Genomic DNA, 19,233 nt, shown 5'->3' with positions numbered 1-19,233 from the left:
TGGAGAGGGAAAGGAGCAGTTAACCATGAGAAGAAATTTAATTGGGGAAAAGGAAATTATGATGCTATCAGACAGGAGTTGGGAAGTACATATTAGGAGCAACTATTCCACAGAAAGGGTACAACAAACATGTGGAAACTGCTTAAGGAGCAGTAGTTGCGAATGATACATAAATTTGTTCCTCTGAGACAGGCAAGAAGGAGTAAGATTAAGGAGCCTTGGATGAGGAGAACAGAGGAGCTTCTCGTCAAAAGGAAGAAGGCAGCTCACATAAGGTAGAGAAAGCAAGGATCGAGCACAGCCTTATAGGATTACAGGTTTCCTAGAAAGGAGCTCAGAAATGGACTGAGGAGAGCCAGGAGGGGGCACGAAAAAGGCTTGGTGGGAAGGATTTGGAAGAACCCAAAGGCATTTTACTCATACGTGAGTAATAAGGGAGCGATCAGGGAGAAGGTAGGGCCGGTCAGGGATAGTGTAGGGAACTTGTGCATGGATTCTGACCAGATAGGGGAAGTCCTAAATGAGATTTTTGCTTCGGTTTTCACTAAGGTAAGGGACCTTGCGAATGAGAACTTGAGGAACCAGGAAACAGGATTAAACAGATTGAGATTGAGGAAGTTGATATGCTGGAAAGCTATACGGGAGATGTTACAGAGATAGGAAAACAAGGCTGCAAATGTTAACAGAGATAGCAAAACAAACTTTGGAGACATTACAGAAATGGGAAAACAAGGCTGGATATGTCACAGAGACAGGCAAACACGGCTGGAAATATTTGACATAATGAAAACAGAGGCTAGAGATGTTACAGAAATAGAAGATCAAGGCTGTGCACACTTACAGAAGTAGGAGAGCGAGGCTGGAATGCTACAGTCAGTCTTATGTCTGTGGTTTTGGAAAGGTTTTGGAAAGAATTCTGAGGGATAGGATTTATGACTATTTGGAAAAGCATAGTGTGATTAAAAGCAGTCAGCATGGCTTTGTGAGGGGCAGATCATGCCTCACAAATCTTATTGAGTTCTTTGAGGAGGTGACGAGGCAGGTTGATGAAGATCGAGCAATGGATGTATATATGGACTTCAGCAAGGAATTTGATAAGGTTCCCATGGTAGGCTCATTCATCAAGTCAGGAGGTATGGGATACAGGAAGATTTGGCTATCTGGATTCAGAATTAGTTGGCTGACAGAAGGCAGAGACTGGTCGTAGATGGAAAGTGTTCTGCCTGGTAGTGAGTGATGTCCCGCAGGGCTCTGTTCTTGGGCCTCTGCTCTTTGTAGTTTTTATAAATGACTTGGATGAGGAGGTTGAGGGGTAGGTTAGTAAATTTGCAGATGACACAAAGGTTGGAGGTGCCGTTGATAGTATTGAGGGCTGCTGCAGGCTGCAGCACGACATTGACAGGATCAGAGCTGGGCAGAGAAATGGCAGATGCAGTTCAACCTGGATAAATGCGAAGTGATGCATTTTGGGAGATCAAACTTGAAAGCTGAATATAAGATTAAAAACAGGATTCTTGGCAGTGTGGAGGAACAGAGGGTCTTGGTGTTCAAGTGCATAGGTCCCTCAAAGTTATCACCCAAGTGGATAGGGTTGTTAAGAAAGCAAATGGTGTATTGGTTTTCATTAACAAGGGGATCGGGTTTAAAAGCCACGAGGTTTTGCTGCAGCTGTACAAAACCCTGGTGAGACAACACTTGGAATATTATGTCCAGGTCTGTTCGCCTTACTATGGGAAAGATACGGAGGCTTTGGAGAAGGTGCAAAGAAAGTTTACCAGGATGCTGCCTGGACTGAAGGGCTTGTTTTATGAAGAGAGGTTGACTAAGCTCAGACGTTTCTCTCTGGAGAGAAGGAGGAAGAGAGGTGACCTGATCGAGGTATACAAAGTAATGAGAGGCTTGGATAGAGTTGATAGCCAGAAACTTTTCCCCAGGGCAGGATTGACTGCCATGAGGGGTCATATTTTGAGATGTTAGGAGGAAGATATAGAGGAGATGTCAGAGGTACGTTCTTTATGCAGAGAGTTGTGAACGTATGGAATGCGTTGCCAGTGGTGGTGGTAGAAGTAGAGTTATTTGGGACATTTGGTGACTGCTGGATATGCACATGGACAGCGGTGAATTGAAGGGACCGTAGATTAGGATATTTTATTTTCGATTAGGATTAATCCTTGGCACAACATCATGGGCCAAAGGGCCTGTTCTGTGCTATGCTTTTCTATGTTCTATATCACTACCTTCTCTTTTAATCTTCATCCTGTTAATTTAACTTTGCTGATTAAGTTGCAACTTCTCAAGTTCAAATTCTCTCTCTTTTTGTCTCTCCCTTTCTTCTCTCTCTCTTTGCTCAGCTAAGAACCTTCTCTTTTTCCTCTCTCATTCTCTTCTCTCTTTCTTTCTCTTTCTCCCTCCTCTTCTCTCTCTTTCTCTTTCTCTCTCCCTCTCTCTTTTCTCTCTCTCTCTCTGTTTATCTTCTAACTCCATTTTCCTTAATTGCTATTTAGTTTTTCTACCTCTACTGCACTTGTCTGTTTCTCTGACAGACCAAGTGTTTGAATCATTCCCTTAAAATTTCAGCTTTACTTTTGTCCTTGGTTAAACCCAAATTTAATTTCTTCTAAACTTCCTTGGCAAATTTGAGAATCATCTTAAAATCCCAGAAACTCTTTAGCAATTTTAAGACCCATTTCTCTCACTTTTAATTTAATCAACCATAAGTCACCAAAATTAAGTAAATTGTCTTATTGACATTTTATTTAAAGATCTAGGACACTAAACTGCAATTGTTAAATCTGCTGGGATTTCTTTGTACCCCCAAGTCTATTCAAATCTGTCTAAACCAGTTCAAGTCCCAGACTAGCCCTCCAAACTGTTACAATACAGCTAAACTGCTCTGCTTAATTTAAACCAACAACACAGAAAAGATTTATCCTTTACAGTAATCTGTGAAAATTCAAGACGGCAAAAACTATCTCAAAGGTCACTATTTAAAGTAAAAATTAACAACTTTATTTCTTAAAGTATAACAGTGAATAATTAACTAACGACTATTAATAACTCATTTCTCTAACCTATCTTTTACCTTTCCCTTCTACAATACTAGTCTGACAAAGCTCCCGATTAAGATTTACCAAACATGCAAGTTGCAAAACCAGCCAGCTATTGAATCTTCTCTTTATATCTTCCTCTGTCTTCTTTTCTTCTTCTTAAGGAGTTCTGTTTCATAGGTCATGGATCGATAAAGGTACCTTTAAGAGAGCTATTCTCCGGGCAGTCCGAATGTGTTGGTTGCTTGGCAGTTCTCCCTCAACTGTTCAATTTTTCCCAGTCTTATACCCCCAAAGCATCAGGCTCTTAATATTGTCAGTACACTGAATTCAAACTTGATTTGAGTTTGTTTTTTTTGGGGGGGGGGGGGTATAATTTAAACTGATTGGCTGCCTTCGAGTTTGTTTTTGTCTACACTAGCTGCTGGACCAAAATATTACATTATATCTTGTTCAAAACACTTGGTGCTGTCAAGTAGTTCTGCTAGCTTTTAACTTTCTTACAGGTACAGTACACCCACATCTTCATAACAGCATTGTGATGTTATGTATGGAATTTCCTATCACAGTCGTTTCAGTGGATTAGAACCAGAAGATAGGCTTCCAAATAGAATAAATATCTCCCCCTTGGACTCCCTGTTATTCACTTGCCTTTTTGCTTGCGACAAGTTGTTGATTTTCGCCTCCTCTTCTCCCTCATTCTGCATTGAAACGATCCCGTCATCCTTTGAGGGCTTTGACTCATCCTTAGCTGATTATAGTAAACTAAACATGCAGATGATGCATGGACCTAAATGATTCTCCAGCTCTCCCTTGTACCCATTTTATGCAGTTTTCTTATTAAGTATTTTCTTCCCACAGCCTTCAATCATTCCCAACCAATACTATTTTTACTTTAATTCTTATCTACCTCTCACCATCTAGATTGTTTTAAAATCAGCTTCTTAATGGATTATGTGTCAGTGAAAACTCAGTTTCTCATTCTTCAGGTCACAATGACCATTTTTATGTTTATGTATTTGAGATCCATTCTTACGTGCATTTTCATTGTGCATTCCCTCTTGATAGTTACTTCAGACGTGACAATCACTTTTGCGTACTTATATAGGTATCCCAAGATTATGCTATACATTCTTGACTTTCAAGTGGGCTGATGGTAGGGAGGAAAGGTGAGGTGGGGTGCTTGTAATATGTGTATCTTCTCCTCTTGGTTCTAATGTTTCAAGTGGAGGAAAATCATCTAATTTAGTTTTTTTGTTTAAAAATCCTAATAGGTACGAACAGAAATGTGTCCAAACAACAGTCAATTAATTTCATCTACACTTTCCTTTCACTTAGTATATTCTCATGTTCATCAATTTGATGCTGTGTCACTTTTTCCCCGTCACTATTCTTTTATTCTCAGTGGGACATCCTATTAGGTAACATACTAGATTCAGGAGCTCTGGAGAAACATTACTGTCCAGTATTTTTAAGAAAGGTATGTTTTCAGAATATCCTTAAAGCAGAAATCAAACATTACTATCTGGTTTTAAGCATTAGGTTTTAAGCATTACCAAATCTCACTGTTTTGTTCTTTCTTCCAAAATATGTTTACAGTTTTCTCAGAAGTAGTTGCTAAATTGTGCTAGACATTTATTTCTTTTAAAATTATCCCACATTGAAAAATGGCACGTACAGACTTAAGGGTTTCTTTTGTGCAACCTCTCTAGTGTTGTAGGGCTCATAGATTTTGTTAGTGGTCAATTAAATTTTTTCCAAACATCTTTCCCAATTTTAATGCAAATTAAAACCACCTAGACAGTTTCTGTTGGCTCTTATTGTAAATTAATTTTGAAATATTAAATTGTATTTGCCCCCTTAAGTTCAATTAAATTCCCTATTGTGTGTTGAACTGGCAAATTGTATCGAGTTACTTCATCAATCTCCATTTCAGAAGCAACTTTGATCAGGTTTATGGTTTTAAACTGTGCTTTTGTTTTGGAGACATAAGTAATGGTAGTTAGTTCAGGGTTTTCCTATTCCTGTTGTCTCAGCAAGACTCTCACCATGTTCTTGAACCTGTTTGAAAGCAAAAAAAGAAAGTCAACTAGCTGTAGAAGAAGCGAAATGGATTAATGATGTTCAAATGTATCTGTACATTTAGAAATCCAAAATTGAATCCTGTTCAAAAATCGCACATCTAGCCAACTAGAGGACTGTAATAAGAATTGAAAACCATTTCGCAGAAAGAATGATCTCTCTGCTGTACTGAGAAGGTGCAGGGCCTAAGTCACCAGATGACGTCATGTCATTGTTTGCATATTTTGCTTTAAAGTACATCAGTTTTCTGAATCTAATTGACTTTTCAGATTTTTATTGTCTTAAATAAAACTTTTTTGATATTTAAGATGACCTTCCAAAAGCAAAATATTTCTTAATCCACTTTGAGTTCAGATTGGACATCTTCCAAAATGTGGCTTATCTATGTTTTGAAAACTAGCTGAATTCTTTTCTCATATCAAGAAATATCGTTTTACAGCACTTAAATCCGTAAAAAAATCAATTAAAAAATTAAATTGGCAATGCTTCAGTAGTGTTCTGTTGAATGTAAGGAATGCTGTCATTGTAAAGGGAACTCGGTGAATACAATCCAGTTTTCACAGGGTGCTCATTCATCAAAACATAGAGGTCTGTAGCCCAGAAAAGACTTTTCAACTCCATTGAGTCTGCACTCGTGGATTGGTACATTCAGACTAGAATATTATAGCCATTACAGAAATGTGTCTAAAGGAGGGACAGGACTAGCAATTTAATGTGCCAGGGTACAGGTGCTTTAAGTGGGACAGAGCTGGTGGAAAGAGGGCAGTGGGAATTACATTTTTGATTAAGGCGAGTATCACAGCAGTAATCAGAGATGAAATAACTGAAGAATCATCCTGTGAGGCTTTGTTGGTGGAGCTGAGAAATAAGAAGGGGATGGTGACGTTATTGGGATTGTACTACAGGCCACCAAATAGTCAACTGGAATTAGAGGAACAAATATGCAGGGAGCTTGGGGAGACTTGCAGGAGCAGTAGGGCTATCATAGTATGGGATTTTAATTTCCCTAACATAGACTGGGATTGCCATTGTGTTAAGGGTTAAGATAGGTGCAATTTGTTAAGCACTTTCAAGAAAGTTTCCTCAAGCTGTATATAGAAGGTCCGACTCAGGAAGGGGCAAAACCTGACCTACTCTTCGGATTTAGGGCAGGACAGGTGACTGAGGTGACAGTGGGGAGAGCACTTGGGAGCAGTGACCATAGTTCTATTAATTTTAAAATAGTTATAGCGAGGGACAAAACTGGTCCACAGGTTAAGTTCTAAATTGGTACAAGATGAATTTTGATGGAATTAGACCACAGCTTGCAGGGGTTGATTGGAGCAGTTTGTTTGCAGGCAAAGGGACCTCTGGCAAGTGTGAGGCCTTTAAAAGTAAGATACGCAGAGTTCAAGGTCTATATATTCCTGTGAGAGTGAAAGGAAAAGTTGACAGGAATAGGGAACCCTGGATGCCAAGAGATATTGAGGCTTTGACCAGAAAGAAAGAGGTATGGCTCAGGTACAGGCAGCCGCGATCAATGGAATCCTGGAGGTATAAAAGGGATACAGGAGTTTACTGAAGAAGGAAATCAGGAGGGCAAAAAGGGGGCACAAGGTATCCATGGCTCAGAAGATTACAATGAATCCGAAAAGGTTCTTTCAGTATATTAAAGGAAAAAGAATAATGAGAGAGAGAATAGGGCCCCTCAAAGACCAGAATGGGCATGTATGTGTAGAACCACAGGAAGTGGGTGAGAGTCTCAATGAATACTTCTCCTCTATGTTTACCATGGACAAAGACATGAAGACTTAGGAACTTGGGGAAGTTAGTGGCGATATTCTGGGGACAGTCCATATCACAGTAGAGGAGTGTTGGATGTATTAGAATATATAAAGGTTGAGAAATCTCCTGGTCCTGACTAGATATATCCAAGAACACTGCAAGAGGTTAGAGAAGAAATTACGGAGGCCCTGGCTTATATTTTTGAATCATTGTTGGCCATGGGTGAGGTGCTGGAAGACTGGAGGTTAAGGAATGTTGTGTCCTTAAAGAAGGGCTGCAAAGAATAGTCTGGGAACTATAGACCAGTAAGCCTAACATCTGTGGCAGGTAAGTTACCTGAGAAGATTCTGAGGAATAGATATATATGCATTTAAAAAGACAGGGTTTGATAGGAGTAGTCAGCACGGCTTTGTGCATGAAAAGTTATGCCTCATAAATTTGTTAGAGTTCTTTGATGAAGTAACCAGGAAGGTTGATGAGGACAGGGCAGTAGAAGTAGTCTATATAGATTTCAGTAAGGCCTTTGATAAGGTTCCACATGGTAGGCTGCTCTGGAAGGTTAGATTGCATGGAATCTGGGGGAGCTGGAAAGTTGGGTACACAATTGGCGTGGTGGTAGGAAGCAGAGGGTAATAGTGGAAGGATGCTTGTCGAACTGGAAGCCTGTGACTAGTGGGGTGTGTCGAGGTTCGGTGCTGGGCCCATTAATGTTTATTATCTGTATCAATGATTTGGATGAGAATGTACAAGGCATGATTAGTAAGTTTGCAAATGACACTAAAATAGGTGGTATCGTAGATAGTGAGAAAGGTTGAGGTGAGTAGATTCATTCGCTGAGCTGAATGGTGATTTTCTGCAGATGTTTTGTTGCCTCGCTTGGTGGCATCGTCAGTGCATCCTCGATACGGTGTTGGTGGTCTGTCTTGCCTGGTATTTATGTGTCTCTGATTTTTTGGTACACCTGGTTCTGTATCAACTCACCATTGCGAGACATGAACAGTACTCTCTCATTTCCAACCACATGAATTCAACTGGAGTAATGTAACCATCTTAGCACCGGCTAAACAGAGAGAATTCCTTGAAGCGTGGCACTCCAATCGGAACTCAATCAAAAAACACATTGAACTGGATCCCAGTTCAATGTGGGCGGCACGGTGGTACAGTGGTTAGCACTGCTGTCTCACAGCGCCAGAGACCCGGATTCAATTACCGCCTCAGGCGACTGACTGTGTGGAGTTTGCACATTCTCCCCGTGTCTGCGTGGGTTTCCTCCGGGTGCTCCGGTTTCCTCCCACAGTCACAAAGATGTGCAGGTCAGGTGAATTGGCCATGCTAAATTGCCCGTAGTGTTAGGTAAGGGGTAAATGTAGGGGTATGGGTGGGTTACGCTTCGGCGGGTCGGTGTGGACTTGTTGGGCCGAAGGGCCTGTTTCCACACTGTAAGTAATCTAAAAAAAGATACAAAACCAGAAGTACTAAAAAAACAGAGACACATAAATACCAAGTGGGGCAGACCACCAACACCGGATTGAAGGGACACTGATGATCTCACCTAACGAAGAGACGAAACATCTGAAGACAACCATGCCAGCTCAGCGAACGAATCTACGACTTCATCCACAGTCCAAGGTATAAGTTTTTTCTAAAACCCTCATGAGGAAGGTTATCAGAAATTGCACTCAGTCTTTCTCCCAGGGTTGGGGAATCGAGGACGAGAGGGCATCGGTTTAAGGTTTGAAGGGAAAGAATAAAAGGGAGCCTGAGGGGGCAACGTTCTTATATGGAGAGTGGTATGCATATGGAATGAGCTGTCAGTGGAAGTAGTTGAGGCAGGTATATTAGCAACATTAAAAAGGCATTTGGACAAAGACATGGATAGGAAAGGTTTAGAAGGATATGGGCTAAGTGCAGGGAAATGGGTTTTAGCGTGGATGGACATTTTGGTTGGCACGGATCAGTTTGGGCCAAAGGGCCTGTCTCTGTGCTGTAGGACTCTATGACTAATCCCAGTAGTGGCTTTCCAGCACTTGGTCCATAGCCTTGTATACCTTGGCAAGTGCACATCTAAATACCACTTTAATGCTATGAAGGTTTCTACCTCTACCATTCCCACTATCCTCTGGGTGAAAAAAAAGGTTTCATCACATCTCCTCTAAACTTTGTGCCCATTACCTTAAATTTATGCCCTCAGTCATAGATTTCAGTTATATATGGCACTAGTGAGACTGCACAATATTGATCGCCTTATTTATCAGTTGGAGGCCAGTTCAGAGAACGCTTATTCGATTAATACATGAAATGGATTGTTGTCTTATATGGAAGGTTTAGAGAGGCTATAGCTTGTATCCGCTGGAATTCAGAAGAGTAAGGGGTAACTTTACTGAAGCATATAAAATCCTCAGGAGTTTCAGCAGGGTGGATGTGGAGAGGACATCTTTTAACGGAGAATCCAGAACTAGGAATCATTGCTTAAAAGTTGGGCATTGCAAATTTATAACAGATAAGAATTTTTTGAGGGTTTACAAAGTTAAAAATCACACAACACCAGATTATAATCCAACGGGTTTATTTGGAAGCACTAGCTTTCAGAGCGCTGCTCCTTCATCAGGTGGTTGTGGAGAATGTTGTGGAGAATCATCCACCTGGTGAAGGAGCAGCACTCTGAAAGCAAGTGCTTCCAAATAAACCTGTTGGACTATAACCTGGTGTTGTTTGATTTTTAACTTTGTCCACCCCAGTCCAACACCGGCATCTCCAAACATGACTTTTTGAGAGTTGAAAGCCTTTGGAATTCACTCCCTGAAAGGCTGGTGGAGCAGAGTTCTTGAAAATTTTGAATTTACTTTCTTGTTTAGTAATCAGTTAAAAAGATCACAGGGAGGTGGAAATGTGGAATTGAGGTTACAGCACAAACTAATCAGCCATGATTTTATTGACTGGCAGAATAGACTCAAGGGACTGTATGGCCTGCCTGTATGCTTGTAAAATCGACCAGATATATGATCAAATATATTCCTCTTTCAACAATGAAGTATGTGCTGGTATGGACAATGATTACTGGCTCACCTTGCCCCACTCTGTGGCCATTGGAATATTGCAACATATTGCAACATTGGTGGAGTTGTGGATAGTGAGGAGGGCTGTTGTCGGCTGCAAAGGGACTTAGATATGATACAGAGCTGGACTGAAGAGTAGCAGATGGAGTTCAACCCTGCCAAGTGTGAGGTTGTCCATTTTGGAAAGACAAATAAGAATGCGGAATACAGGGTTAACGGTAGGGTTCTTAGTGAGGTGGAGGAACAGAGGGATCTTGGGGTCTATGTTCATAGATCTTTGAAAGTTGCCACTCAGGTGGATAGAGCTTGTAAGAAGGCCTATGGTGTATTAGCGTTCATTAGCAGACGGATTGAATTCAAGAGTCGTGAAGTGACGTTGCAACTGTACAGGACTTTGGTTAGGCCACATTTGGGGTACTGTGTGCAGTTCTGGTCGCCTCACTTTAGGAAAGATGTGGAAGCTTTGGAGAGGGTGCAGAGAAGATTTACCAGGATGTTGCCTGGAATAGAGAATAGGTCGTACGAGGATAGGTTGAGAGTGCTAGGCCTTTTCTCGTTGGAACGGCGAAGGATGAGGGGTGACTTGATAGAGGTTTATAAGATGATCAGAGGAATAGATAGAGTAGACAGTCAGAAACTTTTTCCCCGGGTACAACAGAGTGTTACAAGGGGACATAAATTTAAGGTGAAGGGTGGAAGGTATAGGGGAGATGTCAGGGGTGGGTTCTTTACCCAGAGAGTGGTGGGGGCATGGAATGCGCTGCCTGTGGGAGTGGTAGAGTCAGAATCTTTGGTGACCTTTAAGCGGCAATTGGATAGGTACATGGATGGGTGCGTAAGCTAGGACAAATGTTCGGCACAACATCGTGGGCCGAAGGGCCTGTTCTGTGCTGTATTGTTCTATGTTCTATGTTCTGTAGGATTGAAGAGCAACAACAGTCCAGCCAGCCCTTAAGATAAGTTTTGATTGTGGCCTTAACTCTACTTTCCTTTCATTCCCTTGACCATAGCTCCAGGGAGGCAGCATAGCATAAAGAGAAAAGGTAGCAGGAGGAGTTGGCTATTCTGTCCATTGAGCCTACTCAGTTATTCAATATGATCATGGCTGGTCATTCAACTCTGTTGAATGGTCATTCCTGATGAAGGGCTTTTGCCCGAAATGTCGATTTTCTTGATCCTCAGATGCTGCCTGACCTGCTGTGCTTTTCCAGCACCACTCTAATCTAAACTCTGGTTTTCAGCATCTGCAGTCCTCACTCTTGCCCTTCAACTCTGTATCCTGTTCCTAATTTCTCCCCATACCCTTTGGTCCCTTTAACCCTAAGAACTATATTTAACTCCTCTTTCATGAAAACATTCAATGTTTTGCTTCAATTGCTTTCTGTGGCAGAGAATTCCACAGACTTACCATTCTCTTCATCTCAGTCCTAAATAGCCTAACCTATATTCTTAGGCTGTGACCCCTGGTTCTGGACACCCAAGTCATTGGAAGCATCTTTCCTTAATTTATACTGTACAGCCATCTCAGAATTTTATAGGTTTCTATGAAATCTGTCTTCATTCTTCCAAATTCTAGTGAATGTAGTCCTAACCAATCCAATCTCTCTTCATAAGTCAGACCTGCCATCCCTTTAATCAGTCTGGTAAACATTCATTACACTCCATGCATAGCCAGAACATTCTTCCTCAGATAAGGAGATGAAAACATCAGACAGCATTCCAAGTGTGGTCTCACCAAAGCTCTAGAAATTCAGCAAGGTATCCCTGCTCCTGCACTTAAATCCCCTCACTATGAAGGCCAACATATTATATGCCTCCTTCACCATATACTTCAATTACATGCTAACTTTCAGTGACGGGTGTACAAAAACATGGGTGTCTCACCGCACCTCCCCCTTTTAAAATTTGTCACCATTCGGATAATCTATTTTTCTGTTTTTGCTACTAAAATGGATAACTTCACATTTATTCACATTACACTTCATCTGCCATGATTTACCCAATCACTCAATCATTCCAAATCAAACTGAAACACCTCTATACGCTCCTCACAGTTCACCCACCCAGTTTGCTTTGCGTAATCTGCAAACCTAAAGGAATTACATTTAGTTCCTTTATCTAAATCACTAATATATTGTGGATAGTTGGGGTCCAAGCAATGATCTGTACACTATGCCACTCGTCATTGCCTGTCATTCTTACACTTTGTTTCCTGTCTCTAACATTACCCCCAATCCCATGTGTTATAATTTCAAATGATAATCTCGTTTGTAGGACCTTGTTAAAAGCCTTCTGAAAGTCTAAGTAAACCTCATCCACTGGTTTCCCCTTATCGACCCAACTGATTACATACCCTCAAATTTCTCATAGATTTTCATAAATCCATGCTGACTGATCCTGTCACTGTTTTCCAAGTTATTTGCTGTGAAATTCTTTAAACTGGCTGGATGATATCAGGGAGTTCTGAGTGCCATTTGCACAATGATGGCCTGTTACCCATCCATGGCTGCAAATCTGATGCCTTAGACACTTTGGCTGTCTGAGAAATGGTGAATTGGATAAATGATGTTTTTAATTTGAGATGAACTCGCAGGCAGTTATGGACTGCAGATTGTGAGATGCCACACATGTCTCCAGGTGAACTTTGAAAGGAGTTGGCAGCAACAAAGCCCTACTGTGATATTCTCTGATACAGGCATAATTCTTCATCCCATTCTGAAGTGCAGGAGATCTGCCTGCAGGTAATCTCCAGGCAGATGTAGGTGATGGCTCTCCTAACCATGCAAAGGCGTTCATGACACTGTCTTTCTGCAGCTGGCTGTAACATCTTGGGTAAAGCCTTTGTTAGTAGACTGCTTGATAAAACCGAAAACCCTGTGCGGCTTGCTTGTTCATAGTTGCAATTCAATCCCCCGGCCCTCGTGTCTTTTTTCTGTTGGTGTTGTTTATCTCTCTTCCCATACTTCTCTATCTTCTTAAAATTGGTGAAACATCTACCATGCAAGTATTGATCTGTGAGAAAATCTCAGGAATGACATGTCTTTTTTTTTCATTTGAGATCTTGTCACAGTTAGTGTAACCTTTGGGTCCATACTGGGACCTCACATGTTGGGTGAAAGTAAGCCCCACAGCCAGCTATATATAGTGAGATGCTTCCTCCATGACCAATGACTGATTTTCCATTTCCTGATGCTGCCATGTAAAAGATATTTGTAGTTTTCTACATTATGCTAATTCACATATGAAGGGAAAGCAATCTAACTCTTAGTGATCTATACTGTGATATTCTTTGCCATACATCCCTAGAGTCTTGGAATCTAGTCGGCGTAACAGTTTGTTCTCTGTCCTTTACTTTCATATAGATGGACTTGTCAATGGTCCTACAAGGTTGAATGTAGCATAACCCTTTCAGTCCTGTCATCACTCAGAATCACAGAATTATTATGGTCCAGAAAGAGACCTTTTGGCCCATTATGCCTGCAATGGCTCTATTGAGGACCAATCACTGGTGATTTTTAGATGCAGTTCTTGACAAGGGTGAATGAATGATTGAAGTTGACATGATTGGAGTGTTTGGAGCTTTAAGAACGTTTTCATCTTTTGTTTTGCAGTGTGTCAAAAGCCCTAAACTGAGTCCTTCCACATAGTATAGTAAAATAAGGAACTGTGGGTGCTGGAAATCTGAAACAAAAACAGAAATTGCTGGAAAAAGTCAACAGATCATGAAATAACTCCACAGAGGCTGGTATCCCGTCACCAAGTTACCCTTTATTTAAACATGGAGAGTCCTTGACACTGATCCAGCCCTTCAGAGCCAGCTCTCAGTGTGAAGAGAACTTCCGATTTGCCTGTTTATATTTGTCAGCCAGGGCTCCCTGATTGGACCAGATTAACAGCCCCAATCAGGGAACTCATATTCTAAGAGATCCAGCTGCCTAATTTCATTACAACCAGTACAGATCTGGCAGTATCCATGGAGAGAATGCAAGTTAATGTTTTGAAGCTAATCACTCTTGAAACCTGTTTTAGAGAAAGATGGTTTTTGTAAAGTCTTCCTTCAGGTTGTTCACTCTCGACACTCCCCCTGTAGAATACACTCAACCCTGCCCTGTAACTATAGATAGCCACTTTCTTTCCTCTGGCTTCTCTTTTTTTTCCTTCAGTCTGCAGCTGTGACTATTGGGTCTTCTACTATCTCCTATTTCTGCTCTTCTCCCTAGTCCTACTTCCAGCAGATTTCAGTGACCAGCCTTGCCCTTAGACTGCCCATTATTCTGTTCACCTGCTCTTCCTCACTCCCAAGTACACTTAATTGTGTTCTCCACCCTAAATGTGGAGCTTCCACGCTTCATTGTCCACTTTGCCCCATCTCTGTGACTCTCTCCAATGTATCTCATTTTGCTCCTTCTCCACCCTGAGAAAAATCATCCCTTTTACATTTGATTCCTTACTGTTCCTTTCCACTTAGTATATCTTCCTATGAACCTTTTCCATTGATCCCTTTTATTTTGTTGTGAGCCCTTTCTATTTCATCTCTCATTGCAGTCAAACTGTCTGCCTTGGCTAAGTTTTTCTGACATTATTCAGTGCGGCTGTCTTGCTTGACTGGGGTGGTGGGCCCATTCACCTTCACCCATTACACTGCTGGTGTTTAAGAACCATAAGCAAGACCACTTATGGCTGAGACTTCTCATTAACTGATTGATATGGACAGGCTTCATCCCTTATACTGATAGCATTTGTACAAAGAAATTGACAAGGTTGTGAAATAACTAGAGTTCTTTACTCACTACTGCTTGGAAAATGAAGTCTACCTTGCCAGGTACATGCTTCATATAGATAGTTATTTTTGTGTAAATATGCATTACCTGTTTTCTTTGGATAACAAGTTTGTGCCTGTGAAAATAATTGACCTGCATTGAGACCTGGACAAAATCTGGGCTTAGGCTGAAAAATGGCAAGTAAACACAGAAGTTTCAGGCAAACACTGTTTCCAACAAATTGAATCTAACCATCTGCCATAAGACTATAAGACATAGGAGCAGAAGTAGCATTCAGCTCATGCTGTCTGCTATGCCACTCAATGAGATCATAGCTGGTCTGATAATCCTCAAATCCACCTTTGTGCTTTTGTCCCATCATCCTTGATTTCTTTACGGATGTAGACTCTGTCTGTCTCAGCATTGAATATACTTAATGTGTCAGCCTCTACTATAATGAATCTACATACTTACTACCCTCAAAAGAAATTTCTCCTCATCTTTGTCTTAGATGGGTGTGTGTCTGTAAGGGTGTGTGTGGGTGTCGTATGCGCGTCTGTGTATATGTGTGTCCGTGTGTATGTGTGTATAGGAGTACCTGTGTGTTTGTGAGAGTGTGTGTGTGTAGGAGTATCTGTGTGTGTGTGTATAGTGCAATGGTGGTCACCTGTAATGTGACATGAACCCAAGGTCCCGGTTGAGGCCCTCCCTATGGGTACCGAACTTAGCTATCAGCCTCTGCTCGGCCACTTTTCACTGCTGCCTGTCCCGAAGTCCACCTTGGAGGATGGTCACGTGAAGGTCCGAGGCTGAATGTCCTGGACCACTGAAGTGTTCCCCAACTGGGAGGGAACCCTCCTGTCTGTTGATTGTTGTGCGGTGCCCATTCATCCGTTGTCGCAGCCTTTGCCCTGCTGAAATTGTATGTGATTTTTTTGTGACTTATTCACAAGGACACCTCTGTGTTGTAGCTTTCTGCAGTCTTTCTCCATTTAAATAATATTCAATTCCTTTTCTTTCTGCCAAACTGTATCATCTCAAATTTTCCCAAACCGTATTCCATCTGTCAAATTTTTGTTGAACCTGTCTTACCCCCAGCAGACTATTTTTGTGTCTTCTGCAAACGTGGCTACAGTACGTTCACTTTCCTCATCCAAGTCATTAATATTTCTTGTAGGTTAATTGTGGACCCCACACTGATCCCTGAGGCTCTTTATTAGTTACAGATTGCCATCCTGAAAATACCTCCCTATCCTAACTGTTAGTTAGCCAAACCTCTATTCATGCTAATGTATTACCTTCAAAAACATGGATTCTTATTAAGTAGCCTAATTTGTACTTTAATCAAGTCGCTTCTGAAAACTGAAATATATTATTCATACACTGCAGAAAAGGTCTACTACCTCTTTGTTTCTGTGCAAACCTGTACACACCAATCCCATTTTCCATTATGGCCCATAGCTTTGAATGTGATGACAGTTCAAGTATTCATCCACTTATTTTTTAAAGATTGTGAGGTTTCCTGTCTTTACTGTCCTCCCATGCAGTTCATTCCACGTTCCGATCATCCTCTGGGTGAAAATATTTTCCTTAAACCCTCTCTGAACCTCTTGCTTAAAATTATGTCCCTTGTTACTGATCCTTCAACTAAGAGAAGCAGCTGCTTTCTATCCACTCAGTCCATACCCTTCATTATCTTATGCACCTCAGTCAGGTCTCTCTTCAGCCTTCACTGCTCTAAAGAAGCAACCTGAAACTATATAGTCTCTATTTGTAGCTAACATCACGGAGGCAATAGCCTAGTGGAATTATTGCTGGATTATTAATCCAGAGACCCAGAGATCTGGGGACCAGGGTTCGAATTCTGTCATGGCAGATGGTGGAATTTGAATTCAACAAAACTCTGGAATTAAGTGTCCAGATGACCAGGAATCCATTGTTGATTGTTGGAAAAACTCACCTGGTTCACTAATATCCTTCAGGGAAGGAAATTGCCATCCTTACCTGGTCTGGCTGACATGCAATTCCAGACCCACAGTAATGTGATTGACTCTTAACTGCCCTCTGGTCAATTAGGTATGGGCAATAAATGCTGGCCTAGCCAGTGACTCCCTCATCCTATGAATGAATAAAGAAAAACATATGCCAATCCAGGCAACATGCTAGTGAATCTCCTCTGCATCCTGCCAGTGAAATGACATTCTGCTTATAATGTGGTTACCAGAACTACACACACTACTCCAACTATGGCCTAACCAAGGTTTTGTTCAGCCCCAACATAATCTCCCTTCTCTTATAACTGATGAAATGACTGATAAACACTTTACCATCCTGTTACCCTGTCCCTCGGAGTTTGTGAGGACTGCAGGTGCTGAAGAAGTCAGAGTCAATAAAGTGTGGCACTGGAAAAAGCACAGCAGGTCAGGCAGCATCTGCGGAGTAACAGTCCTGATGAAGGGTTAAGCCTGAAATGTCCACTTTCTTGCTCCTCAGATGCTGCCTGACCTACTGTGCTTTATCGACATTGTCAATCTGTCTTGCCACCTTCACGGATCTGTGGACAAGAACCCCAAGATCCCTCTGTTCTTCTGAACTTCTCAGTGTCCTGCCATTCATTGAGTATTCTTTTGTCTTGTTACTTCCAAAATGCAACACTTCATATTTATCAGTTAAATTCCATCTGCCACTAATCTGCCCATCTACAATCTGTCTATGGTGTCCTGTAACCCAAGACCTTCTTCCTCACCGTAAACTGCCTGGCCAATCTTCATGTCATCTGCAAATTTATCATTACCCCCCCACCCCTCCCACAACATGTACACACACACACACACAAATACACAATAACACACAAAAGGGACCTAGCACTGATCCTCTGGTATATGACATTCTGCTTATAATGTGGTTGCCAGAACTACACACAGTACTCCAGCTATGGCCTAACCAAGGTTTTGTTCAGCCCCAACGTAATCTCCCTTCTCTTATAACTGATGACATGACTGATAAACACTTTACCATCCTGTTACCCTGTCCCTCAGAGTTTGTGAGGACTGCAGGTGCTGAAGAAGTCAGAGTCAATAAAGTGTGGCACTGAAGGGGTAAATGTAGGAGAATGGGTCTGGGTGGGTTACGCTTCAGCGGGTCGGTGTGGACTTGTTGGGCCGAAGGGCCTGTTTCCACACTGTAGGGAATCTAATCTAATCTAATCTAATCATTGGACATGTGCCTCCAGTCTCTCAAATAACATTCTTCCACCACCCTCTGTCTTCTACTAGGCTGATTTTGGGTCTGTCTTGCTAAGTTACCCTGGATCCTATGTGCTTTTACCTTTTTTATCAGTTTCACATGTAGGACTTTGCGAAAAGCTTTGCTGAAATCCATGTCAACTACACCATCCTCATCTACCCACCTGATTGATACCCGAAAAAAATTAGATCAAATTTGCGAGGAATGACCTCCCTATGACAAAGTTATATTGACTATCCCTGATCAGACTTTCCCTCTCCATGTGATGATTAATTCTCTTCTTCAGAATTTTCTTCAATAGTTTCCTTCCCACTTACATGAGACTCACTGGTCTATAATTCCCTTCTTGAAAAGTGGAACTACACTAGCTGTCCTCCAGTTCTTTGGCATCTCCTGTAGCCAGAGAGAATTATAAAATATTGGATCAGAACCCTTGTAATTTCCTCCCTTGTCTCCCAGAGCAGCCTGGAATACAACTCATCTGGACCTGGGGGGTTTCCCATTTTTAAGTCTGCCAAATCTTCAATAGCCCTTCACTCTCTATGCCAATCTGCTCAAGAACCTCGCAGTCCCTCTCTCCCCAATTTCCTCCGGAGTGAAGACAGAAGTGAAGTTCTCATTTCACCAATGTCCTCTGGCTCCACAAATTACCCTCTTGGTTCCTAATGGGTCCGACCTCTTTCCCCTTAATGTATTTAAAGAATATCTCGGGATTTTTCCTAATTTTATTGATGAGTTTTTTTTAATGCTCCTTTTTGGTGTCCTAATTGCTTCCTTATTTTATATTTCACTAGGACCTGTATTGATTTGCACCTACTTAAAGCCTCGCTTTCTCTTCTTATCTGAATACTCCGAGGCATCCCGGATTCCCCTGGGTTTGTTGCTCCATATGTCGTCTGCGGGATTTTGTTCAAATAACGACTGAAATCGGGAAGTGATAAAAATGGCCCCTTCATTCAGCAAACACAGTAGCGCCATTTGAGGCCGTGATGGAATCCTGAAGTACGGTTCTTGCAGTCGCTTCTTTATACACAGTTCTTACATATATTACATTGTTTTACCCACTGTACTCATAGGTTTGAGTGACTTCTGTCGTGGGGAAGCAGGAGATAGTTTCAGCATTTGCTAAGTGCTGGCTCCAACTCCTGATAGTGTCTGTCTAGTTTGCTGGCATAATTAAGAAGTGTTCGTCCTTTTGTCTTTTAAGTTGGTAAATGTTAGTAAAAGTACTAGGCTATATGTTCTGGATAAGTTAGAAATTATACATGCACTTAATAA

At 41.5% G+C, this 19,233-nt stretch overlaps 1 protein-coding gene across 1 annotated transcript in view; it reads left to right on the top strand.

Moving 5' to 3' along the window:
• Window positions 1-18,894, top strand: part of LOC122556785 (E3 ubiquitin/ISG15 ligase TRIM25-like) — an 84,283-nt gene extending 65,389 nt beyond the window's left edge. Inside the window, exon 10 of the mRNA XM_087995061.1 lies at window positions 18,750-18,894. Within this exon, the coding sequence (XP_087851187.1) occupies window positions 18,750-18,880 (131 nt within the window). The 3' untranslated portion in view covers window positions 18,881-18,894. The remainder of the gene's footprint in view (window positions 1-18,749) is intronic.
• Window positions 18,895-19,233: the final 339 nt, after the last annotated feature.

Source organism: Chiloscyllium plagiosum, unplaced genomic scaffold (genome assembly GCF_037043375.1).
Source record: "Chiloscyllium plagiosum isolate Xiang-an unplaced genomic scaffold, Cpla_swu_hap1 HiC_scaffold_16, whole genome shotgun sequence".
Lineage (NCBI taxonomy): Eukaryota > Metazoa > Chordata > Chondrichthyes > Orectolobiformes > Hemiscylliidae > Chiloscyllium > Chiloscyllium plagiosum.
This window is presented reverse-complemented; position numbering and strand designations above follow the sequence as displayed.